At 47.1% G+C, this 27,272-nt stretch overlaps 1 protein-coding gene across 15 annotated transcripts in view; it reads right to left on the bottom strand.

Annotated features, from left to right (window-relative positions):
- Nucleotides 1-27,272, bottom strand: part of UBR5 (ubiquitin protein ligase E3 component n-recognin 5) — a 2,036,132-nt gene that overhangs the window by 1,456,118 nt on the left and 552,742 nt on the right. For all 15 annotated transcript variants that reach the window (XM_085605144.1, XM_085605147.1, XM_085605145.1 and 12 more), the window contains 2 exons: nucleotides 22,241-22,384; nucleotides 22,040-22,151 (listed from right to left, as the gene is read on the bottom strand). In XM_085605144.1, the coding sequence (XP_085461270.1) occupies nucleotides 22,040-22,151; nucleotides 22,241-22,384 (256 nt within the window). The remainder of the gene's footprint in view (nucleotides 1-22,039; nucleotides 22,152-22,240; nucleotides 22,385-27,272) is intronic.

Here is a 27,272-nt window from a genome sequence, read left to right as displayed (position 1 = left end):
GATGCGATGGACCAACCCTGGATGAAGCCTAACTTTAGCCTCTGCCAAACCTCTGGGGACTGTGGACTCTGTACACCCTGTACCTATTTGGGAACAATATATATAGAGCCACTTTCTCACAACATCCCCAGAAAAAACAGTTGTCCTCAGCCAGGCGGGCGACTGAGCGCCACCGTCGTGGAAATCGCTCTGCCCAGCGAGACGGCGGTGTCAAGGCCACAACGAATAGTGAACTTGGCTGCATCCCTCCCTTCACGAATAGCTTGAGAGCGCACTGTCCGGGCCTCTTCTGGACATTGAGGCAGCGTGCTACCATATCCCACACAGAGTGGGAATAACAGACCAAGAGGCATGCGGTGTTCACAGACCGCAGCCATGAACTGGCGGAAGGAAAAAAATCTTCTTAACAAATTGCTCCAGTTTCTTGGACTGCCGGTCGGTGGTGCAGTAGGGAATGCTGTCGGGGACGCAGAGGCTTGGACAACCAAGCTCTCAGGGGAGGAGTGTTAGGAAAGGAAAAGGGGGTCGCCCGGGGCCAGGCGATGGCGTCGAGCTACGTTCCTATCCACAGGAGCCCCTGTTTTGGGCCTGGACCAAGTTCCCAAAAGAACATCTGAAAGTGCATCGTTAAAAGGCAGCAGTGGCTCCGAAGAGGTAGCTGCCGGCTGAAGCCCTTCTGTCAGGAGTTTAGTCCTGACAGCCACAGTAGGGAGTTCGAGGTGAAGGACCTCGGCCACCCTACGCAAAACCACTGCGTAACTTACATCCTCCTCCGTAGCCACGGTAGGAGGAGACAGCATGCCACGGTCAAGAGAGGTTTCAAGACCACAGGCATCCCCCAACTCCTCTGCCCAGTCCGGATCAAACTAACATTGTGCTGTGAGATGGTCCTCAGACCCCTCCCAGATCTCCCCTTCCTCCGAAGGCTGATAAACAGGCCGAAAATAAGGAGGATGGACATAGGGATCGAAATCCCCCATCGGTGTTGTAATCTGAGTCGATCAATCCCAGTCCGGCACCGTATCAACATCGGGGCTGAAACCGGGGGCGACACCTGAGGTGGTGCCGGTGTGGTAGACGTCGGTGGAGGTGTCACAAGGTCAACCGGCGTCGACCAGGATCCAGGCATGGATCCATGGGGGTCCTGCGGCGCATGAGGCCAGAGCAGACAGCGATGCGGGAGCCACCGGCAGGGCTCGAAGGCCCAAAGAGGCGAGCCATGGCTGACAGAAATTCCTGCAGCTGGGCCAGAGTCGCCGACGGACCCGGGAAGGGCGGATAGGCCGGCGGCGACTACGTAGGCTCCGCCGGTCGCGCGGGGAGGCACAACCTGCACCCTCAGCCGTGACGGGCGAGGGGAACTTGGAGAGCGATGGCGCTTCTTCGACTTCTTGGAACGCTTCGTCTTACCCGACCCAGAGTGCTAAGACTTCGATCCTGATGAACGGTGGTGGTGGCGGCTCTGAGACCAGTCCCTCGACCTCCCACGGGACCGGGACCTTGAGCGGCACGGAGCAGACTGCCGGACTTCAAGCAACTTTCGGGACCGCTCCCGCAAAGTCTTTGGCACCATGGCCCGGCAGTCGGAGAACGACTTGGGGGTCGTGGTCGCGCTCCAGGCAGTAAAGACACACGCGGTGCAGGGCAGTCAACTACATCATGCGATGACAGTCCCCGCAGGTCTTGAAGCCGGGCATCCCTACAGTATCAGGAGTCGATCGCCTCAAAAATAGAGACAAAAAGCCTTGAAAAACTCAGAGTGACTGGGGGTCCCGCTCTCTCCGGATCTGCTCTTGCTGGGGCAGAAAACAGACGTCAACGCGCGAGGGCGGCGTCTAAGTAGCTGCCGCAATGTCATCTTGGTGACCACGATGGACGCGGAGCCGCACGACGCCACCTTCCGACGCGCAGGGGTGCTGCTGACAAAAACTTTCCGGATACAGTCTTACGCCAGGGGGGAATTCTAAGGTAAGGAATCTATCACTAATGTGTTTCTTTCAGATTACTAGATTTAGGGGTGTTACAAGTAGGTAAAAGGCAAGGACCAATGGGTCCCTTCCCTGGGGTGGGTACACCCCCTATTATGCCACCCTCTGGTGGGAGGGGGCATGTTGTAGGAAGCTGGCTCTGTATATACTATACCAAAGTGAGGTATAGTGTGCACCCCAAAGGTAGGCAGAGGTAAACTTAGATAGCACCTCACTCTCGATTTGTGGTAGGGTGGTTGAGCAGTAAGGCAGTATCAGAGGACAGTGTTAAGCATTTGCTGTACACACTCAGTCAGCAAATGAATTCACACACCCGAAGACTGAACTTCAGACCAATTGTTTTGTATCAAAAATATTCTTTTAGATATTTTATTTCTTAGAACCAAGCAAGCCTGGCACAGGTAAGTGATAAGTACTTTGCAATAAATATACAGATTGTAACACAGTTTGGATTGCAATTGTAAATTTTGATTACAGTTTTACTGATAATGCAATGCTTTTCAGAATACTGTACATATACTTTGAATGGGAGTTTCAGTAACATTACAGGTAAGTTACTTTTGAGATTACTTTCCTTACTCAGAGTAGTATACCTGGATACTACTCTGGGACATTTCCTGTAAACAGGTAAGTAAAATCGTTTTTCTTCAACAGTGCAATTTTAAAGAATTTCTTTAGGTTTTCAAACTACACACAGAAAGAAAAAAACAGTCAATGTTATCCTATGGAGGAAAGGAATATGCTACTTAACAGTATGCATCTGTTCTTGGCATGTAGAGCTGCAGATCTATACACTGTGCATAGATCGCCATCTGGTGTTGGGCCCGGATGTTTGCAGTTTGTTTTTCCTCATGGAAAGTCTTTGGAAGTCACGAGGTCGGTGACTCCTCCTTTGGTTCGTATTGCGCATGGGCTTCGGCTCCATCCTCCGATTGTTTTTCACCAGCAGGGAAAGATGGAGCGTAGTAGTAACAGTAAAGAAACCCATGTGTGTTGTATCTAAATAGGATGGACTGGAACGGATATAGGTAGCCGGGGAGGCGGGTGGGCGTGTATAGATCTGCAGCTCTACATGCCAAGAACAGATGCATACTGGTAAGTAGCATATTCCGTTCGAGGCATATGAGCTGCAGATTATACACTGTGCAGACTATATAGCAGTACCCAACCCTAGCGGCGACCACCAGCATCCGTTGCAGTTGTTTGGAACAGTGTTTTTAGTGCAGCCTGGCCCACACTAGCTTGTTGCTTGGTTTGCACATCTACACAGTAATGTTTTGTGAAAGTGTGCGGTGTTGACCATGTGGCTGCTTTGCAGAGGTCATCTAATGGTATGTTGCCTAAAAAAGCCAAAGAAGCCCCTATCTTCCTTGTAGAGTGGGCTTTGGGGGGGAACAGATAGTGTTCGCTTTGTGGTAGCAAATCTGTATGCATTTTACAATCCACCTAGCTATCCCTGATTTAGAATTAGGGTTGCCTTTATGTGGTGGAGAGAAGGAGACAAATAGTGGTTTGGTTTTTCTGAAAGGTTGTGTTCTTTGGATGTTAAAAGGGCCTTGCTTTACTACATCCAGTGTGTGTAAAGCCAATTCCGCAACAGTTTGAGGTTGTGAGAAAAAGACTGGTAATTCTACCGACTGGTTTAGATGGAAGGGAGAAATGACGTTGGGTAGAAATTTTGGATTGGTGCGGAGTACAACCTTGTTGTGATGCATTTGAAGAAAAGGTTCCTGTATCATGAGTGCTTGTATTTCACTAACCCTTCTAAGGGAAGTGATGGCCACTAGAAAAGCTGTTTCCATGTGAGAAACTGCAGCTCACATTTATGTAATGGTTCGAAAGGAGGTCCCATTAGCCTTGTGAGAACTATATTTAAGTTCCAGACAGGTGAGGGTGGTACCCTGGGTGGAATTACTCTTTTAAGGCCTTCCATAAATGCTTTGATGGCAGGCACCCTGAAGAGTGATAGGTGCTGCCTGTTTTGTAAGTAAGCAGCAATTTTTGTGAGGTGTAACCGGATGGATGTATATGCTAGGTTACACCTTTGTAGATGGAGCAAGTAACATATGATGTGCTGTATGGACACACTTAGAGGGTTGATCGTGTTGTTGTGGCAGTAAACAACAAATCTTTTCCACTTTGCAGCATAGCATGCCCTAGTAGTAGGGCGTCTAGCTTCTCTGATAATGTTCATGCAATCAGGGGGAAGGTTAAGGTATCCGAATTCTAGGACCTCAGGAGCCAGATCGCAAGGTTGAGCTGAGCTGGGTCCGGGTGCCTGATCTCTCCATGGTTCTGGGTTAGGAGGCATGGTGAGAGGTGCAGCTTTTGGTGTGGTACTACCGAGAGTTCCAGCAGTGTGGTGTACCACGGTTGTCTGGCCCATGTTGGAGCTACTAGGATTAGTGTGAGGGAATGCTGTTGTGGCTTTCGCACCACTAATGGAATTAGTGGGAGAGGTGGAAAAGCGTATGCATTTGTTTGACCAGTTCATCCATATCGCATTGCCTTTGGACAATGGGTGTGGATATCTGGCGGCGAAGCTTGGGCATTTTTTGTTTTCGTGGGTGGCGAATAGGTCTATTTGTAGATGCCCCCACTTCTGAAAGAACGGGTGAAGAACCTGTGGGTGAAGTTCACACTCGTGGATCTGCTGCGTCTGTCTGCTGAGCAGATCTGCCACAGTGTTTTGGACTCCTGGGACGTGCTGGGCCAGGAGAAAGATTTTCTGCGGAATTGCCCATCTCCATATGCTCTGTGCTAATTGAGAGAGCTGTGGAGAGTGTTTTCCCCCCTGTTTTTGAATATAGTACATTGCAGTCATGTTGTCTGTGCGAATGAGGACTGCCTTGCCTGAAATCTGCGTCTGGAAGGATTTTAGGGCTAGGAAGATTGCCAGTAACTCCAAATGGTTGATGTGGAGTAACTTTTGTTGCGGCGTCCATGTGCCCTGAACTGTGAGATGTAACAGATGAGCTCCCCAGCCGGAGAGCGATGCGTCTGTTAGGATTATTTGTGGGACCGGGTCCAGGAACGGTCGACCTTTGGAAAGGTATGTGGTGTTCCACCAATGCAGAGAGCGATGGGTACGACCGTCTACCAACACCAGATCTGTCAGTTGCCCCTGGGCCTGGTTCCATTGGCGCGCTAAGCACTCTTGGAGTGGACGCATCTGGAGTCTTGCGTGAGGCACTATGAAAATGCAAGAGGCCATCATCCATATCAGTTGCATAAACACTCTTGCTGGGAGAGAGTGTGGAAGTATGAATTTTTGATACAGAGCCTGTATGTTTGCAATCCTGGCAGGATTGGGATAGGCTATGGCTTTTGAGGTGTCTATGGTGGCACCGAGGTATTGTTTTGTGTGTGATGGTACCAGGTGAGACTTTTGGTGGTTCACCGTGAAACCTAGCTGGTGAAGTAGTTGGACTGTAGCGGCGGTATGGCGCACACATTGGTCGTAGGACGTGGCTTTTATTAGCCAGTCGTCCAGATATGGGAAGACGTGAATGTGCTGTCTTCTGAGGTGTGCCGCCACTACTGCTAGGCACTTGGTGAATACCCTTGGTGCTGTTGTGACCCCGAACTGGAGCACCTTGAACTGGTAGTGTTGCCCGTCCACTACAAATCTGAGGTACTTTCTGTGAGCATGGTGTACTGGGATGTGAAAGTATGCGTCTTTCAAGTCCAGTGTGGTGAGAAAGTCGTTCTGGGAGAGGAGTGGTAGAACCTGTTGAAGGGTCACCATGTGAAAATGGTCTGAATGTATGTAAGTGTTTAGAGGCCTGAGATCTAGAATAGGTCGTAGAGTCTTGTCTCTTTTTGGTATCAGAAAGTACAGGGAGTAGACCCCAAAATGTTGTTGATTGATGGGGACTTGCTCTATGGCTTGTTTTTGCAGGAGGGAGATTACCTCCTGTTTTAGTAACGTGGCATGTTCTTGAGACATTGGGCTTTGCCTGGGTGGAATGTTTGGGGGGGTAGATGTTAATTCTAGGCAGTACCCTGAATGAATAATTTGGGTCACCCATCTGTCTGAGGTGATTGTCTCCCAGACGTGAAGGAAATCTTGTTTTCTGCCCCCGACCGGAGTGGAATGGTCTGGAGGGAGCGGGGGAAAGTCATTGGGTAGGTGGTGTGGCAGAGCGGGCGGCGTTTGTCTTGCCTCTGCCTTTATTATTATTGCCTCTGTAGCCACCTCTTTGATAACCCTTTGTGAAGGTAGACTGAGGAGGGGATTTATATGACGTGGATGCGCCATCTGAGGAGTAGCCTCTACCAGTGCCCCGAAAGGAGGAGCGGCGAAAGGAGCACCTAGGAGTGTGTGTCTGTAGGGCTCCCATGGCTTTCGCCGTATCAGTTTCTTTTTTCATCTTTGAGGGCTTCATCAACTGTTGGACCAAATAAATGTTGTTTATCGAATGGGTGGTTTAATATGGAGGCTTGCACCTCCGGTTTAAAACCTGAAACTCTTAGCCAGGCGTGGCGACGAAGGAGGACATTGGTGTTTATGGCCCTGGAGGCTGTATCTGCTGCATCTAGGGCACAGCGTATAGAGGTATTAGTAATAGTTTTTCCCTCTTGGATCAATTCATTAGCCCTATTCTAATATTTTTCAGGGAGAATGTGCATGATGGCCTGTAACTCATCATAATGCGCTCTGTCGTATCTGGCCAATAGCGCTTGAGTGTTGGCGATACGCCATATATTGGCAGCTTGTGACGCAGTGCGCTTCCCTGGCGCGTCTAGGAGCTTGGACTCTGTCAGGTGGTGGTGCTTCGCCTGACGCCTGAGAATTTGAACGCTTCCTAGCTGTAGATACCACTAAGGAATCCAGTGGTGCAGGGCCTTTAATGTTTGAAGGATCTGTGGGGGCGGCTTTATATTTTTTCTCTATTTGTGGGTTTAGGACCCTAGCCCTGACTCCTTTTAGCATAGGTAGCATTGCAGTGGACCTAAGTGCAGAATCTAAGGTGTCTAGGAGAAAATCTTCCTCCACTGGGTCAGTATGTAGCTCTACCCCGTGATAATGTGCTGCCCTCTGTAGTAGGTGGTGAAAACCTAACGAGTCTTCTGGTGGGGATGGCCTAGATGGATAAAGGTCATCCTGTGGGACATCTGGGATGTCCGGATTGTTATAGTCATTCCATGGGTCTGGGGATCCAGTAGGGGTGGTGTCTTGTGGCACATCTGCTGGATAATAGTAAGGGTCCCCTTGATCATCATAGTCTGGAGACCGGGTCAGAGAGCGATGAGGCAGGAGTGGAGAGGGTGGAGGTGGGGAGGGTGGGGAGGGTGGAGAGGGTGGAGGTGGGGAGGGTGAAGGGGGTGGAGGAGGTGGGGAAGGCACTCTGAAAGGGGAGGTAGCAGTGTCCTTCCTCTTTGGAGTTGGAGCTGGTTTGTATAAATGTCTCTTTTTTGAAGACAGTGTCAAATGTCCAGTTTTTGGATCCTTGGTAAGTGTCTTTTGTAGAGGATCCGGTGTAAAAAGTTCTTGCGACAAAGGTTGTTCGGTCGGCACCGAGGTTTTCGGGGCCGACTGCTTTATAGGCTTGTCTGTGCCGTGCTTTTTCGGGACCTCCGATTTTTTGTTCGGTGCCGAGAGGGGCTTCGGTACGGGAGTGTCGGTGCCGAGGGCCTTATGATGTTTGGTCGGCAGCGAGGGGGCGAGTTTCGACACCGAGGGCTTTGCTGGGCTCGGTGTGGAGGTGGAGGCCGATTTTTTCTTCGGTGCCGAAGGGTGTTTTTCGGCACCGCTGGCAGGCTGGCCCGAGCCGTCGGAAGGCTTATTTGGCTTCTTCACCGGGCCCGAAGGTGGGGTGTTAGAAGCAGTGTCCTTGGTCTTGCCTAGGCTCGAAGGAGAAGGTGTGACCGAAGCCTTTTTGGGTATCGGTGTGGGAGGGGGTATAGTACTCACGACCCTCTGCGCCGGGGTGATGTCCTCCACATCTGATTCGTCGGCCTCAGAAGCACTGACGAGATAGTCGTCTTCTTCGATGTTCTGCTGTCCCGGAGCTTCGACGTCGTCCCCGAAGATGTCGACTGGAGCGGAGGTCGAGGAGTGCGCCATGTTGCGTCGGGCCCTTCGATCTCGAATAGTCTTTTTCAATCTAAAAGACTAGCAGGCGGGACAGTCTCAAGCCTCATGTTCAGGGGAGAGGCAGAGGTTGCACACCTCATGAAGATCGGTGTGGGGGAATTTGGACCTACATCGAGGGCACTTCTTGAAGGGAGTTCTTTCCATCAGCCGAGACCGGAGCCGGGATAGGCCCGAAGGCCGCCGTCGACGACCGGAATGGAAGAAGTGCCGAAGGGAAGGTGATTAAGATGATTTATTTATCTGAAGAATCTCGATGAGCGAGGATTTTGCGTCTATCGTTGAACTGGAAAAGTTCGGAACCGGAGCGTGAAGTATTACATCCGAGCCCGATGGGGGAAAAAAACAATCTGAGGATGGAGCCGAAGCCCATGCGCAATACGAACCAAAGGAGGAATCACCGACCTCGTGACTTCCAAAGACTTTCCAAGAGGAAAAACAAACTGCAAACATCCGGGCCCAACACCAGATGGCGATCTATGCACAGTGTATAATCTGCAGCTCATATGCCTCAAACATAGTGTTATCGGTTTTGAGGTATTTAGTGGTGGGAGTTGAGGTTCTGGGGGTATACTCAGGGGTCCCCCAGGGTCCAGGATGCACTTCTTACACCCTCGGTGGCACTAGGGCGGCCGGGTGCTGAGGCCCAATGCTATCCAATGAGGGATAGGGGGCCTCCGGTTGTTAGCTGCTGGCGAGCAGGCCACAAGGTTGTGGGAGCCAAGCTCCTAGTGTTAGACTCAGGGCAAAAGGGGATCCTGTTTAGCACAAAAAGTGCACCCGCAGCGGCGTGCTGGGGGCAGGTTGCTGGTAGGGCGTTGGGTGTTCTGTTTTCAATAGGGATTTTCGGTTTTGGTTTTCAGCTGCAGGCTCGGTCCTGGAAGATTTCCAGGAGAAACCAACAGCTGGGCAGGTAAGTTAGAGGGCTCCTCGGGTGCTGTTCTCCAGGGCTCAGGGAGGCTGGATGCAGGGGTGTCTTTTGGTCGGTTTTCACCCTACCGGGCCACCGCGCGGCGGGGGGGGGGGTTTTGGGGGGGGGGGGGGGGGGGGGTTCTCCGTACCTAGGATGCAGGCGACGTCTGGGAGTCCTGGAGGGGTCAACCTGCAGTGGACTCGGGCTCTGGGACACTGGGGGACCTTGGAGGTCGTATTACAAAAGCTGAAAGGCCTTTGAAGCTCCCCTGCCACAGATCGCTCTTCCTGGGCTACTGAGAAGTTTGATACCAAACATCCCAGTTTTCAGTGTAGCCATTATGGTGCTGTGGAGTTTGTAATCACAAGCTCCTAGCACCATTTACTCTCAACGGCAGCACTGCACTTACAATGTTTAAGAATGGACCTAGACACTGTAGGGGTATAGGGACATGTCCCTGCACCCTCACCACTGGCATAGGGCACCCAGCAAGAGGGGTGACTGATCTACGCCGGGACAGTGGGTTGTAGGCATGGCACACAGGGACGTGTGCCATGTCGACTCTTTACTCAGTCGCCAGTAGATAGTTATAGTTACAACCTAATTTCCATAGGAAATCTAAAAATTCTATTTTGAATAACTTTGGCGCCGGTTGACGAATCCTCGCGAAATTTTCAAAACTAATGGGGCGCTCCGTTCAGCTCCTACCCTGAAAGTCTCGGGGTGATTCGTCAAGCGGGGGCCGAGAAAAAGGGGGGGGTCCCAAAACGCATTTTCCCCATGCATTTTTCCATAGGACCTTTAGTCGCAGCTACAGCCCGAACGGCTGAACAGAATTACGTGAAATTTGGCAGAGAGGTAGCCATAGAGTCAAGGAAGTGCCTTTTGCAGGTCTGGTGGAAACCTGTAAAGTATTTCCTGAGAAAATAGCATTTAAAAGCATATCAATATCTATACGCGCACACCGTGCGCGCACCCTGCCGTGCGCGAGCGCAATTCTGATTGGTTGTTAGATGTCGGTAAACATTCGAATCGGTCGAAACCAGGAAGTGTCGGCCGCCATTTTGTCTCTCGCAGTCTGAGGGGGTGAAAAAAAAGGTGGAGAATGTGAAAAGGGGGCAGAGTGCACAGTTCCTGACCCCCTAGCCTTGGTCAGGGGGTCACAGAAGGACCCCCAAGGGCGAAAAAAACATTCATTTTTTTAAAAAAAAAATCGCGAGGTGCGCGCACTTTGCGCGCAGGCCGAACCGTGGGTGCTCGGTGCGCGCACGGGTTAAAACCTGAAAAAAAACAACAAAAAAATACATAACTTAGCATTTAAAAAACCTTGCAAATTCACTTAAAAAACCATAGGTTTCACACATGTTCTAGTTAACTGGACATTTCACTCGTAAAAAACAAATGAAATTCCCCCGTTATAGTTAGTGCAGGCAACTATAACTCACGCGACCGCAATCCTCTGCTGAGGACGTCAGATATTACATCACTGATGACATATGTGTCTTTATGAAAAATAATTATTTGTAATATATGTATAGCTAAAGATTAATGGAAGAAGACATGGGTAAATAATTGTCTAAATACAGTGATGTAATATCTGACGTCATCAGCAGAGGATTGCGGTCGCGTGAGTTATAGTTGCCTGCACTAACTATAACGGGGGAATTTCATTTGTTTTTTACGAGTGAAATGTCCAGTTAACTAGAACATGTGTGAAACCTATGGTTTTTTAAGTGAATTTGCAAGGTTTTTTAAATGTTAATTCGTAACTATAACGTGTGTGAAACCTATGGTTTTTTCGCAACACCCAGAACCCACCCTCCTCAACAGACCCTGCCACGAAACAAAAGAAACGAAAAACAAGGAGGGGAAACAAAGGCAGGAGGAGACAACCTAACCCCGAGAGTAACTCGCAGCAGAGGGAGGAAGGGGAAATGGTAAACCAAATCAAGAACGAAATGACGGTCATCAATTTATCTAACAAGACTCTCACACAGGAACAAATTAAGGTGCTACAGCTAGGACCCACCTTTTGCCCGACTTCAGGCTTTGACTACGCACGCACTAGAATTGATCTTTTTAGATACATTAGAAAGCTGACATTTCAGAAAATATACCCGTTGCATCCAAGAACTGGAGGTTTGACAACAACAGAAGATATGGGAATTAGCGAGTCAGATGCCCTGACAGGCCATGATTTGGAAACCCTCCTGACAATGAAACAACTAGGTTCCTCACCGCCAGACACACAGTCTGGGGAACATCTGACTGATGAATGTTTGGTGGAAACTGGAAATCAAATAGGGGGACATAGCAACCTCAAAATGAAGTCTCGAGCAATCCCTAAGACACCATTTGACGCCATCGACGTCTTCAGTGAGGCAGTAATCTTGGATTTAAAAACCTTGGCCAACCGTAAGGATTTTAATGAGCGTCGCTACAACATTCCTAGGAAACACTGGGAGGCCCTAAAATCTTTAGAGAAAGATCAAACCATTTAAATCAAACCTTCGGATAAAGGGGGAAACATGGTGGTTTTTAATAAAGATCAGTACCAGGAAGAAGCGATGAGACAACTTAATGATAAGGACTGTTATATGCCAATATCCAGAACAGTCTATTTTGAAAGCATCGACACATATCACAATCTTTTACAAACCTGGAAAGCTGATGGCCTGTTGAACCAAGACGAATTCTTATTCCCGAGATGTGAAACACCTATGATTCCAACTTTTTACCATCTTCCTAAGGTGCATAAAAGTGAAACCAACCCCCCTGGCAGACCCATAGTGGCTTCTATCAACAGTCTGTTGGAAAGTACATCTATCTATATAGACTTATTTTGGGCTCCACTAGTCAAAGACTTGGCTTCCTATATCAAGGATACACAAGACTTTTTAAGACTCATTGAAGGTACTGCCTGGGAAGCAGATATGCTACTCATAACTTTGGACATCACAAGTCTTTACACCTGTATTGACCATAAGGACGGCATAACTGCTATTGATTGGTTTCTGAACAAAAGACCCATCAAGTATTACCAACACAACAAGATGCTGAAACAAATGATTACTTTCTGTCTCACGAATAACATTTTTACCTTTGCAGGAAAACTGTACCGACAATTGCGGGGGACTGCGATGGGAACGTGCTTCGCCCCCAGCTACGCGAATCTTTTCGTGGGCTGGTGGGAGAAGCGCGTGGCCTGGGGCGAGGCTAACGAATGTTGGGTGGAAAAGATCGCTCTTTGGGCCCGATACATAGATGATCTTTTTATAATTTGGCGTGGCAGTCGCACCTCGGCTGAGGAATTTGTGGCTTCCCTAAACATGAACGAACTTAACTTAAGATTCACAGGGGAAATCAGTAACAAGTCAGTTACGTATCTGGATCTTGAGATTTATGTAGACAATGGCATACTTTCTACTAAACTCTTTAGGAAGCCTACAGCAGGCAACACTGTGTTGCATGCTGGCAGCCACCACCCACGCAGTACCATAAAAAACATACTGTGAGAAAGTGGCTCTGTATATACTGTTCCCTAATAGGTACAGGGTGTACAGAGTCCACAGTCCCCCAGAGGCTGATAGAGGTCAAAGTTAGGTATGACCTTACTCTCAAAAGTGGTAGCTTGGTCGAGCAGTAAGGCAGTACCAGAGGACAGTGTAAAGCATTTATTGTACACACTCAGTCAGCAAATGGTTTCACACACTCAATAACTGAACTCTAGGCCAATGATTTGTATATATAAAATATATCCTTGTTTTATTTTTAGAACCACAAAGGGGGTAAAAATATACTTTCTCAGAATGAGAGGTTGAATATAAATACTTTTGTTTTAAGCAATAAATTTGTGTAAACAGTCACAGTTGGTTGCAATAAACAATCCTATTTCCTAAACATAACAATGCATTGAGCTCAATGGTAAATTCAGGTTATTTGTAATAAATTACTTTTCAGATTACTTTTGGAATTCCAGGTCTGGCTCCTAGAACCAGCCTGGGGTCAGTATTCAGAATCAAGTGATGAAAGTCGACTTAATAACTGTAATGATTTTTAAATAATATTTAGCTATTTCAAAAGTTAGCACTTAGAAAATATTTCACAGAAAACATTCAATGGATCTCTATGGCAAGAAATTCAAATTGCAGGTAGAGTACTTTATCGTTACTTTAGTAATCCAGGACTGGGTGCCTAGACCCAGGACTGGGGTCCTTATCAAAAGCAGGTAAGTAATTTCGTTTGCAGAAATGGTACGATTTTAAAAGAATATTTCAAATTTGCAAAAGTAGACACTTAGAAGAAATTTCACAGAAAAGCAGACAATGGTTTCCTATGGGAGAAAAATGAGTTAGAGGTAAGTATAGTTGTGAACACTTTTCAGAGTCAGGGCTGGGCACCAAGATCCAGCACTGGGAGCTCACCTAGGAGCAGGTGAGTAAATTCGTTTTTGTCACTTGGCTGATTTTTGGTGAATTTTTGCAGTTTTGAAAAGTTCACACTTAGAAGATTTTTGAAGAAAAAGCCAGTCAATGTTACCCTATGAGGAAAATGAAGTTAGCGGTTTAAGGGTAAGTACTCGACTGGTAGTGTTGAAATTCCGGGCATGGACTCAGGGGTCCCCCAGTGTCAGGTAGGTACAGTTGGTTCACCCTCAGCGGTTTCAGGACGGCCGGGTGCAGAGAGAGTTGGGCCCAATGTTATCCTATGAGGGATAGGGGGGCCTTGGTTGGTGGCTGCTGTCTGGCAAGCCACGCGGCTGTGGGAGCTGGGCTCCTGGTCACTTACTCAGGGCAAGTGGGGAAGTAGGTTAGTGTAGAGAGGGCACTGCCAGGGCCACTCGGGCGGCTGGGTGCAGGGTGCTTTTGAGCCTTAGGGCGCTCAATGGAAATCAATGGGAATGTTCCGGTTTGGAAAGAGGCTGCAGGCTCGGGGACGAGGATGTTTCAGGTGCCACCACCACTTCGAGAGGTAAGTTGGGTAGTTGTAGGTTAGGTGGGTACCCCGGGATTGGGCACAGGGGGTCGCAGGGCGCCGGGTGCAGGGGTGCCTTTTGACGTCGGGAATCTTACCCTCTGGTTGATCGCGGCTGGGGTGGCACTTGGTTCTGAGGCTGCAGGCTTCTTCCGGGATGTCGAGGGGGGTCCTTGGGTGCCGGACTCTGGGTCACAGTCGCCGTGGGGTCGTCCTCTGGGTCTTTGTCCACTCCGGCACTGGCCAGGCTTGGCTGGTGCAGAGTGTGTTGGGTCCGCGGTCCCGGGCTGGTGCCAGGGATAGCAAATAGGTTTCTTGAGTAGAGCCTCTACTCGTGGGAGTCCCAGGGGCTTAGAGCTAAAAGGTAGCCAGGTCCTCCGGGGTTGGTGAGGTTGCTGGCCACGTGGGATGCCGCGCTGGTGCAGGTTCGAGAGTCGACAGGCCGGTAGGGCTGGGGCCAAAGCAGTTGGTGTCTTCTTCTCTTTTTAGCAGCTGCAGGGCAGGTCTTTGTTCTTCTTGCTCTTCTTGTCGTTTTCTATCTGGAATCTAAGGAAGGAAGGTTCAGGGGGCCCCTAAATACTAGATTTAGGGGCGTTACAGGTAGGTGAAGGCCAGGGACCAATGGGTCCTTGTCCTGGGGTGGGTACACCCCCTATCCTGCCTCTCTCCTGTGGGAGGGGGGCAGTAGCCTAATCCTGATAGGGTAGGGCCTCCCATCTTCAAGATGGCGAGAGCCCGGAGATGTGCTTCACCTCGCCTCCCCCACCTGAGGGGTGGGGTGGGCAGGCTGGCACATCCCCTGTCCTTGTATGGGGTTTCCGGCCAAGCTTCCCGCCAGAGTGGGGGGTTGCAGTGGCCTGGGGAAACTCCAACTGGCGGCATGCCTTTGAAGCTTCCCTTTGCTCATCCTGGGGGAGGAGATTTCTCACCTCACCCAGGATGTGCATTGTTGCAGGCCCGGGAGAGCAGGGGCTCTCCCACCCAGGGGTCCAGCAACGTGTCTGCTGTGTGGCAGCCTGGGCAGCCTCAGAGCAGACGTGGATTGTAAGTTAGCTGTAAGGGGGCATCTTCTAAGATGCCCTCTGGGGTGCTTAGTACATTAAATCCTACACTGGCATCAGTGTGGGTTCAATGTGCTGAGAAGTTTGATACCAAACTTCCCAGGCTTCAGTGTTGCCAATATGGTGCTGTGGAGCTCGTGTTTGACAAGCTCTCAGCACCATGTATTCTTAAATGACAGCACTGCACTTACAGTGCCCAGGAATGGACCCGGGTACTGTAGGGGCACAGGGCTCCTGCTCCTGTGCCCACACCATAGGCGTAATGCACCCAGCTAGAGGGGTGGCTGACATATGCCTTGGCAGTGTAGGTGATGGGCATGGTACACAGTGATATGTGCCATGTCGACTCTTTGTTTTGTCCTGCACCCAGACACTCAGCCTGCAAGGGCAGTGTGTGTGTGTAAGGGTACAGGGCCTCTGAGGGTGGCACAATGAGTGCTGCAGCCCTTAGAGGCCTTCCCTGGTCACAAGGCCCTGGGTACCTAGGGTACCATTTACTAGGGGCTGACATGTGGCTAGGGTTTGCCAATTTGGAGTTTGTGTGGTTTAAGGAAGGAACATAGGCCCTGGGCACCTGATTGGCAGGAACCCAGGGTACACTCAATCGAAGTACATTCAGCAATTTAGCAAAAAGTGGGGGCATACCATGCAAGAAAGATGGCACTTTCTCACACATACCATTCGGGGAATTCCTACGCCTCAAAAGAAACTGCTATAAAGAACAAGACTATGTTCAGGTCAAAACAGAAGCCACCAAGAGATTCAGGGAAAGAGGTTACAGGAACGCTGACCTTTCCATAGCTGAAACTAAAATCAAAGACATTAATAGAAAAGATCTATTAATTACCAGGAAAGCCACTGAATCAGATGAAGGTCAGGTTAGGATGCTAACCAACTTTAATGAGAAGTCCAGTCGGGTAATGCAGATCTTCAAGAAAAACTGGCACATTCTACAAACGGACAACATCCTCAAAAAAAAGTTGCCGGCACGCCCAGTAATAACTTATAAGCGTAGCCTTTCAATAGGTGACTACCTTGTCCATAGTCACTTTGATCCAGTCCCCAGAGTCAAAAACAGGCTAGGTCTCGCAGGATTCTATCCCTGCAACCACTGCAAAGCCTGTAAATTTAGTGAAAAAACAACTACATACTCAGGCAGACCCAATGACCCTAGACCAATACGCAAGATGAAACTTTTCCTCAACTGCAACTCAGACTTCACTGTTTATTGCCTCACTTGTCCATGTGCCAAAAGATACATAGGGAGCACCATACACCCCACAAAAAAACGTATTTTGGAACACATGCGGGCAATTACTAATAAAGACCCAGCATATCCGGTTGCCCGACACTTTGAACAGTACCACCAAAGCAACTGTGATCTATTAAAATTTTATTGTCTTGATCAAGTGTGCAAGTCGGAGAGAGGTGGTGATAGAGTACGAAAACTTCGTATTCTAGAGTCAACCTACATAATAGATCTCCAGACCAAGACCCCTATAGGGCTTAACAACGATGAGGAACTATGGGTCTGCCGCTTTAAAATCTATTTCTAAACAAAAACAATTACAAATTGTTTTCGTATTTGCTGTTTCATGGCCTAACAAACGTGAGTACTCTCTCTCAGTAGTTGGCTGTATGCCCATTCAGGGCTTTATTGTTACATATAAGCAGATGACTAGGCAAAACGGATGAGACGCCCGAGAGGAGGGGGGGGCCTATTGGTAACAGACACAGATGAATTATGTTTATAAATTGAGAATAATAATACTGTTATTTGTTTGTCTCTTTGCCCCCCTTGACACTAATCTGAAGCAACATATAAGGTGTGTAGATGTATTGAGAACACATCGAATTCTATATATGGCAATATATTTGAGCTTGGAATATTGCCATTCTGCATTTACGTGTCTCTCCCTAATCTCTTTGACGTAAAAACACAAAAAGAGTTATTTGCCACACTGCATTGTTGTCCAACTTTTAATTTTAACTCTTACATGTATTGTTTGCATGAATGTAAGGCACTTTACTTGGTTATATTTGTCGTTATAAGATGGCCGCCATGAATTTACGAACAATGTCGCTGCTAGTCCATCTTCTATACCAATATTTTTGTCACGTGACATGCGATTCTAGTTTAAATGTGCCCGTTGTATGCAAAGGAAACTGACATTGAAAAAGCCAGTCGGCGAAACGCGTCTGTCAGCGTTTCGGGGGAATTATGGGGGGGGGGGGAACTTACTGAATAAAGCATCCATGCTTTAAGAAACATTGTCCCTGGATTTTGCTTCGAGTGCTCTTCGCTTTACACGTTTTACGTGTTGGTTGTTATATATATATATATATATATATAAAAATATAAAGGTACAGGGCCTCTAAGGGTGGCACAATAAGTGCTGCAGCCCTTAGAGGCCTTCTCTGGTCACAGCGCCCTGGGTACCATTTACCAGGGGCTGGCCTGTGGCCAGAGATGCCAACTGGGTATAGGCTTCAATGCAGTTTTAGGGAAAGAACATAGGCCCTGGGTACCTGATTAGCAGGAGCCCAGGGCACATTCAGTCAAACCATTTCAGCAAAAAGTGGGGGCAACCATGCAGAAAGAGGGCACTTTCTCACAGGCTAACATTCCTCTCTCCACTTCTGGATTTAATTCTCACAACGGATGCCTCACTGGAAGGTTGGGGAGCCCATCTTTAGGATCTCCAAATAAGAAGCAGACGGTGTCTTACTTTCTAAAAAGCTCATCAATTTCCTGGAATTCAGAGCCATTTTTCAGGTGCTTCAGTCATTCCTTCCGAGGATACAAACGTCTTCCATCCTCATACGAACGGACAACACCACCTACATGAATTACCTCAACAAACAGGTGGAATACGATGTCTCACAATTTATTTCTAGAAGCATAACTTATCCGGAAATGGGTCTTACTACACCGCATATTCATCAAGGCGGAATATCTTCCAAGTGTAAAGAACAATCCAGCAGACACCCTGAGCAGAACCAGCCACGAGTGGGAACTCAATCAGCCTATTCTTGACTCGATATTCCATAGGTGGGGCGCACCGAACTTAGACCTCTTCGCTTCTCAAGAGAATCCAAAATGCCGGGTCTTCGCCCACTGGAAACTTCAGAGGGTCATTGTTGAATGCATCTTTGTTAAGATGGTCAGGGATCTTTGCTTATGCTTACCCTCCAAAACCCTCTCAGCTCCAGGCTTCTAATAAAAATGGAGAAAACCTCATTGCCCAGCACTAGCCACACCAGCACTGGTTCACAGAACTCCTCCTGCTCTCGGAATTTCAACCTTATCGCCTGCCAGTAACGACAACTCTATTGACCGTGAACAAGGGACAGATCCTCCATCCGCATCACACCTCTCTCCAATTGCATGCATGGCTTCTGAATTCAATGAATTCAAGAATGTAGACATCCCTTAGGATTACAGTGATATATTATTTAGGACAAGGGCTGATTCCACCAACAACGCCTATAGATTAAAGTGGAAGCGGCTTTGTTCTTGGTGTCTTCCAAGCAGAATCCATCCTCTTAATTCATCAACAGAGCAAATTTTGCCTAATCTGCTCTCTGGCCAGATCAGGTCTGGTACATGTGTCTGTTAAGGTTCACCTCGCTGCCATCTCTCGATACAGATGATCTTCCAATGCATTGTCCCTTTGTTCTTCTCTCATTTTTAGGTCTCGGCTCGAAGGCTGCGCTTGCGCAGTCTCGCTCCGAGATTTAATGTTTTGGAGTGGGCCTTTAACCCGCCCCTTTTTTTTTTACCTCTTCTCCATTGGCTGGCCTCTAAAATACTGGTCAGCCATTGGAGAAGAGCATTGTCTCTCCAAACGAGCCCAGTCTTTTTCGGATTTAGGGGCGTGTTTTTTCGATTCTCTCTCTCCTCTGGAATGTAAACATTCCAGCCAATGGCAAGAGGAGAGAAAGAAAAACACGCCCCCGAATCCGAAAACGCCGCTGCGTTTCTCCGAGGCATTTCTGCTTGACCTCGGAGAAAGGCGGTGATGGCGTATCAGGCTCTCAAGCCCCTGAGGTCGTGTTGCCAAAACATGTCTGTGCTGTGTGCTACGAGGCCAACCCACAGGAGTCGATGAGGTGAGCCATGTCTTTGTATTTGTCTTCGAGGGAATATATGCATGTAGTGGGGTTGGAAACTATAACCCAAATGTATGTGTTGTTTTTTAATTAATAAAGTAGTATAATATAGTAATTCGAAGATTCTTATAAATATTATTGAAAAATCAAAAGGGACATGCTGAGGATTTAGTAATGGGCATGAACGTAAATGCTTTTCCAATATGGAGGCTGCTTCTTCTCGAGTTGATACTTCCTTGTTGTCCTCCATCTATTTCCACGTGGTAGGAGCCGGGTTCTCTGGTGTTTCACATTCACTACTGATGAGAAGATGGCGGCGGAGAGAGGTTACAGCTTCTCTCTGACCACTTTCAGGTAAGCACAGTGAGGCTGTAGCCGGTGTCGTGGACATGGGGGAGAGTAAGTGGGCAGCTTACCTGCACCTGATCTATACAGCTAACGCTGCTGCGCTGAGACATGTACTAACAGTTTTCAGCCTCGTCCGGGATACTGCAGAGTCACGACCCATTCCAACCTTCTTGCTATCACCAATCCTCTGAGGATAATAGAAACTTTCTAAGTGCCGGGGACGGAGGAGCCATCGATGAGAGCACTGGAGTCACGTATTTGCTCACAGTTGTTGTTCGGCAAGTGAAGACTGATATCACACAAGAGCAGTGGCATTGTGTCTGTCAACTGAGGTACGAGGTTTCCTGTCTACCTATTCGTTTACACATTTTGGTGTTCTTATGTTTTGCCCGTCTCCCACATCACATTAATGTATTGAATTAGGCTTCAAGTTTAATCATACATTATTTTAACAATCCAATTCATCAACGCGAGAACAGCGTGGTGCAACTGTAATTAAAACTAATACAATGAATAAAAAGGCATAGAAACTCCATAGGTGGTACAATTCATAAACGGATTTACGTCGGAAATGGGGGGTGATATGGTAAATGCAAACAGTTATATAACGAAATACCCAGCTGTATTGACAGCATGCAAAAAGAGACTTAGAAGACTTCATGGCTGAAACAGGCAGTTCATAAATAGATGTAAACTGTATTTAGGATAAGACCCAAGGGCACAATAAATAGCACGTGGCATGACTGTGCAAACAAATGTCTGAGAAAGTATCCAGCTAATTACCAGTTGCTGTCCACTCTTCCTAGCTGCGGGATTGAACTCTGAGCACTTCCCTTTGAAGTCACAATCCTTTTATCTGTGGCCGGACTCAGGAATTTAAGAAGAACCGTCATACTGATGCTCAGAACAGTTCGTGGTTACTACAGTGCTTAATTTATGAAAAAAATATATATATAGAAGTAAAAAACATAAGTGCGAGGGCCCTCCTTAGGAGGCCCCTGCAGCTTGCGCCACACATTGCGGCTCTGTGGGTGGCTCTGTGTGTGTGTGTGGGAGGCTCTATGTGTGTATGTGTGTGCCTCTGTGTGTGTGGCTGTGTGGGTGGCTTTTTTTGTAGGTGGCTCTATGCGTGGGTGGCTCGGTCTGTGTGTGGGTAACTGTGTAGGTGGCTCTGTGTGGGTGGCTCTGTGTGTGGGTGCAAATGCAATACGTCTCGCATTTGAGAGAGATTAAGCTATTGACATTGTAAATAACAATGCCGTTTCTTTAAATGTTTTAAAAACAAACAAAAATAATGTCATGAGCAATGCCAATAGCTCTAACTTTAACAATGCCGACACCATTGCATTGTAAATGCTTGTTAAACAATTTATGAAAGGATTATTCAGGACTTTTCCTCCCATTCGAACTTCTCCACCAGAATCGAGTCTCAGAAGTAGACGCAGCTGTAGGACAAGCAGTCCTACATCATCTGTTACAAGAACGTAAGCCTCTTCTCATTGAGGTATTTATTTTTTACTTTATACGTCATCTCACATCATGTGGTTATATAACACTGCTTGAATTGACATGCCAACATTTATTGTATGCTAGTAATGCAGATATGTATTATGTTGTTACCCACCATCCTCTAAGGGTGCTTCTATTTCTGCAACGTTTACATTTTACAACAGGTTGCTATTCTGATTCAAGCATGTGAATTTATGAAAGATTCAATACTGGAGAAGAACATTAGTTACTTACCTGTAATTATGGTTCTACAGTATTGGCATCTTTCATAGATTCGCAAGCAACACACCCCATCCAGAGGGGCTTCCCTTATTTCCCCAAAGATACTTCATCACACTTGTGCTTGAAAATATGAGAAACTCAGCATCTCATGGGAGTGTTCTACAGAGTGCTGTCGTCTGATTAATTACTCAAGTCTGGTTCTTTTTTACAAAAGGATATGGATAGGCTATTGCAGTCACTTTTCATTGCATTGTAGCCTAAACTTATATTATTTACTACTTTTCTAATGGTACCGTGGGACTCCCACTTAGACGGCAGGGATGATTCAAGAATGTTAATCTATAAAAAAGACACCACTACTGGAGAACCGTAGTTACAGGTAAGTAACTCATTTTCATATTTGCCGGACCATAGCAATCCATGATTTCTACCTAATCAAAGAATACAGCAGTGTTTCGTACCTTTTAGCTACAGATTGTACTTCACTAACCCATTATCTGAGCTGCTTTGTCAAACATGAACACATTATATAAATCTCTTAGAACCTCTGTTAGACTGGCAGTAGGGTTAAGAAATGCACACTAGCTCATTTGTCTCCAAAGACATCTACATATTTGTGCTATCAAAATATTTGAGCATTGATGATAAATGCCTTTTTTCTGTCACCCAAGGACTATTTTCTTAGACACACTAGAGGGACTCTTGTGGGGCATCGGTTATCAGTCTTATCACCTTCTCAGTAACATGCGCTTCCCTTCATTGTTCATTCTTTGTGTAAGAGTGCAGAATAATCATGAAAAATATACGTGCATACCTTTAGAATCTACATTCACAGCTAAAATTTCAGTTTTTTCAGGAATGCACAGCTTTTTAGGAGTCCTTTGGAAACAGTCTGGAACTTTTGGAGTACCACCAGTTTTTACTACCTACAAATAATTAAAAACAAACACTTAAAATGCAGTTTACATTAGATGCATGCAATGTCTGACTGGATCAAGGTGCGTACGTTAAATACCTGAAGTTCATCGATCCTAAGAAGCCTACAATCCTGAAGGAGAGATGAAGGATCTGGATCAGACACCGAGGTGTTCTGGCTATTTGTATTATTAGATGTGCCTGGAAACTTTACAGCAACATAGGCACCGTCCACTTTTAATACCTACATGAAGAAGCCAGAAATAAACTTAATATTTCACAAAACGTTTCAGTAAAAAAAGGTGTCTTACAATGTAACATACCACAGACTAGATATTTCTGCCATGGATAAGGACATCAAGAGTTTTCATAATGGGATAAACCAGCAGCCCAATGGTAGACACATTTATATCTTATGTTGGCTAGACTGTAGAAAGAATTTATAGGATTTTAACATTATTCAAGAATAGGTGGGAAGGGAGAATGGATGTAAATACGTTTTAAGTTTCTCCTGTATGCACTTTGGCTGGGAGATTATTCCTGAAACAAACTTGATAATTGCTTGAGACGGGATCAGCACTGAAAGATGGGCCTGTATCCATTTTTTGCCATTGCCATTTGTAAACTTTATTTCGATCAAAAGATCATAAAAGTTGCATAAAATACATATAAAAAGCACATTTGAGCATGATAAAAACATTAAGAAATTGATTTTAAAATAGACCATGGAAGATATACATAGCAGCATACGATTCTTTAGTACTTAAGACGCTTAATCCACATTGCATGTAAAAAACGTGAAACAGCAAACACTACAACAGTACTTGTATCGCTGGCTAAGATGCGATAGGCTTCAGTACATCTTGTAAATCCTAGGCTCCTACATAGAGGAATGAGCCAATATTTCCTGGGGGCTCTATATGCAACGCAAAGAAACAATACATGGGTTATTGTCTCAGGCGACCTTCCACAGGCTGGGCAAATGGTTTCTCTTTGTTTGGACCAGTTCTTAGTAAAGTCCCTAAGAGGTAAGGTGCCCAGCCTAAATTGGATATATAGTTTCCTTGCCAGAGATGGGTGCACTTCATTCAGGAATGATTCAAAGATATACTGGTCTTTATTTAACAAAAACTGTCTCGAAAGACTGCCAAGAGTTGTGTTTTGTTGTAATACACTTAGCTTATACTGCCTATATACCTGGACCAGTTTGACACGAGAGAGCTTCAAACAAAATACCCCAGGACTAGTCCAGAGTTCAGGCAAACCAATCCTGTAGCACATCTCCTTAATATAAACAAGCCAGGGAAACTTCTTAGAAGTGCTAACTGCAATTATTGAACTAAGATCACGACAATAGGACCCTAGCTCATCTGTGAGCCAAAGTCTTCGCCAGTATGTTAAAGGACGTAAGCCAGCTTCTTCATCTATTGGTCGTATTGCCAGATCAAGACGTAGTGGTATTAAAGGGGTGCTTTGCGGTAAGCCCAATAAAAGTCTAATAAACTTGTTCTCTATTAGAGAAAGACCTTTCAACTGAGAATGGCCCCACAACTCTGCCCCATATGAAGCTGCATTTCTTGCTTGCACTTTGTAGATTTCTGCAGCAGGGCCAGGAGCCCTATGTGTGGTGTATTTAGCCATTCTTAATATCGCACCAGATAGTTGGGCAAGCCGCATAGCTGCTTTGTCTAGTTGAGGAGCCCAGGAAAAAGACTCAGAAAGTGTGATCCCTAGGTAATCGAATAGTGAGACCCTTTCTAGAGTTGTTCCATTAAGTGTGGGATTAGGCCGAGTTGTGTTAGCTGGATTAAAAACCATGTATTTAGTTTTCGAAATATTTATTTCGAGCCCATGGTCAATGCAAAATGCTAAAAAACTATCTAAAACACGTTGAACGCCCATCGGGGATTTGGATAGCAGAAGGGTGTCGTCTGCAAATAGCATGACTGGAACCTTTCTACCATTAAGTCTAGGGGAGTCACCACGGTCCGTCTTATTAATATGATTAACCAAAGCGTTAACATAAAGACAGAACAGGGTAGGGGCTAGCACGCATCCCTGCCTGACTCCTCTGTTGACTGGAAAGCGCGCGGTTAATTGGCCTGCCTTACCATATCGGACCTGCGCATAGTTTCCAGTGTGCAATCTTATGATCATAGCTAGTAGGTCCAAGGGGACTCCCAGCTTATGCAATACCGCCCAGAGCTTAGCCCTTGGAACCATATCAAAAGCTGCTTTCAGGTCGACGAATATCAGATAGAGGCTGCCACCCTCCACTGATACTGTCTTCCAGAATAATAATTGCAGCCTTAAAAGCTGGTCAACAGTTGACACCCTTTTCCTAAATCCAGCCTGTAAAACACTCAAGATATTCATCTCTTCCATGTGTAATGTCTTTGAGAGACACAGATAATTGGTTTCTGTTTGGACACCTCTGACATGGAGGAAAGGAGGAGATTGGCACCCAGATAGACTGAATCTAAAAGTTGGAAGGCACTTAGAATTCTTCTACTCATCGTTTTCCCTCTAGTGTTAGATAGTTTAACAATGTTTTTTCCTTTCCGATTACGTAAGTACAGTATATATGGTAGGTGCGGGGGTTGGAGCATATGGAAGGAGAGAAGAGGGGAATTGGAGTTTTTGGGGTTTCCTTTTCGTTTGTTATGCTACTCATCTAGATGTTCATGCTATGAGAATGTCCTAATCATATGCACCACAGTATCCCTGGTCAAAAATGATTTTGTGGTAAGTGATTGAACTCCTTGATAAGACTGAACATCGATTGGTCCTTGCATACTTTAACAAACACTTAGATGAGATGCTACAAGAAACACCTCAAGGGCAGTAACTGTTCCTTTTTGGGGAGCTTGGTTACTATAGAGTGCATCACTCTGGATTTACTAGGGGCTCGGGCGTTGATATTAATACATAAGTTGTTCCCATTGGAAGTCACCAGGGTCTGCTCAGAGGATTTGGGACGCTTTGTGATTTTTAGAGTCTACTTTTGAAAGCTTCCCCAGTAACTATGTAGCGCCTACGCCCCTCACGTTCTTCAGTCCGCACCGCTACAGAACTCCACTAGTCTCAATGCAGGAGCTCATTTCTCTCAAGGTCTTTCAGACCATGTGCCAGTTGAGGGGTTCCACTCGTATTTGCCAGTTTAACATTAGTCTTACTGACCGCCTCTGCGAGGTGATAGGGCTGTATTTCGATATTAATACTCCATTGGTAATATCTGTCAGCCGCTGGGAAGCATTTAAGACAGTTGTATGAAAATGGGTCATTAGTTGTGTGGTCTGCACAAGTAATGGATCTGCACTTGTCCACCACTGTGAACCAAACACCCCATTGTAGTGCTCGACACTCGTAGGGTAGCGTTGCAGAGCAGTTCAAGGCTTATTCGAGGAAGGTGGTGTGGGCTAGTAATCCCCATTCACACATACACAATAATAACACTCACATGATAGTCCGGTCTGTGCTTTTTCTTTTGTAAAATTAAAAAGTACTTTTATTACACATACACACTACTCAATACTATGCAGCAACTTACAAATATACACAAACTGTTGGAACTACTTTTGGATGACTTTTAACAATTATTCTTACCCTCCCGAAGGGAAGTCTAGAGCAACAAATCAAATCAGCATATTCTCTTGTATTAGAAATGCAATAATAGAATATCACTTTGAATTAGTGCACACTTAGTTTTGGCACTAAAGCATGTTTACTTGGCATATGAGGGGCTGTCAGCACCATTCCCTCATTAAAGCTTTCCCAAGATTTTGCCATTGGGAGAGGTACGAGGCAGGGCTGCCCCTTATCGCCCCTGCTATTTGCCATCGCTACAGAACCCTTGGCAGCCCGCATCAGACAGCATCATGCAGACAGGGGCATTGGTTTTTCATCGAGGGCGCTGACCATCTCCCTGTACGCGGACGATATTACTCTATATATGATCGACCCGCAGGAAAACCTTTCGCCCATGACCAGAGAATTGATAGAGTATGGCTTGCTATCGGGGGTGAACATAAATTGGGAGAAGTCGGTTATTCTACCTCTGACGGCCGGGACGACTCGCTTTACCCCGGACTGCCCGCTGAAGTGGGCTGACGGGCCGGTGCGGTACCTGGGGGTCTGGATAAGCACGGACATACAGCAACTATGGTCGGAAAATTATGGGCGGGCACTGGGTTGGGTTGAAGAGCGGGTCGGTCGCTGGAAGCATTTGCCCCTTTCGCTGGCGGGCAGGATTGCGGTGGCCAAAATGGTCATCCTGCCGAAGTTCTTATATTTATTTGGGAACATCCCGCTGCCCCTGACTGCTGGTTTTCTGCGCCAAGTGTGCTCGCAGATGGTGGAGCTGGCGTGGGGGGGTAAGCAGCCGAGGGTGGCATGGGAGACCCTCACTCTCCCGCAGCAGCAAGGGGGCTTAGCGGCACCGGATTTCCCACTTTATGCCTACTGTGCACAGGCACAATTTTTGCACTACTGGGTACACCCCACACCGTTTCAGCCACATGTGGCGATAGAGACGGATAGAGTGGCACCGTTGCTGCTCGCCGTGGCTGTTTATGCGCCGCACAAGCGGAGATGCACCAACATCGACCCGGTGCACGCACTTAAATGGGCCTGGGATGGGCTACGGCGCAGGGCCGGACTGGACCTCCTCTATACCAGATCGATGCCTCTACGAGATAACCCGATGTGGCCCCCGCTGCGAAATATGCGCACTGGGGAGCGAGCTGCGGCGCGCGGTCTTCGCACGGGGGTAATTTATTCCCGGGAGATTCCTTCCTCACGCCGGAGCAGATGTGTGGTGAGGAAGCTCCGACGCTGCTGGACACACTACTTTACTACCAGCTACGCCACACATGTCAAAAACTGTTTCCTACATTTCCGGCACCTCCGCCGGATCTACTTGCCCTGGAGAACGTGCCAACGGTGGAATCGGGACGCAAGCTCATATCCCGATTGTACCAGCGTATGCAATACAGCCATCCCGTAGCGATCCCGGCGGCGCGTGGGTTGTGGTCTGCGGAATTGGGTACCGGCATCTCTGATGAACACTGGGATCTCTGTTGTAAGCTCCTGGAGATCTTATCCCCCAACTACAGACTTCGCCTGATACATTT

This window comes from Triturus cristatus, chromosome 5_1 (assembly GCF_964204655.1).
Source record: "Triturus cristatus chromosome 5_1, aTriCri1.1, whole genome shotgun sequence".
Taxonomy (NCBI): domain Eukaryota; kingdom Metazoa; phylum Chordata; class Amphibia; order Caudata; family Salamandridae; genus Triturus; species Triturus cristatus.
This window is presented reverse-complemented; position numbering and strand designations above follow the sequence as displayed.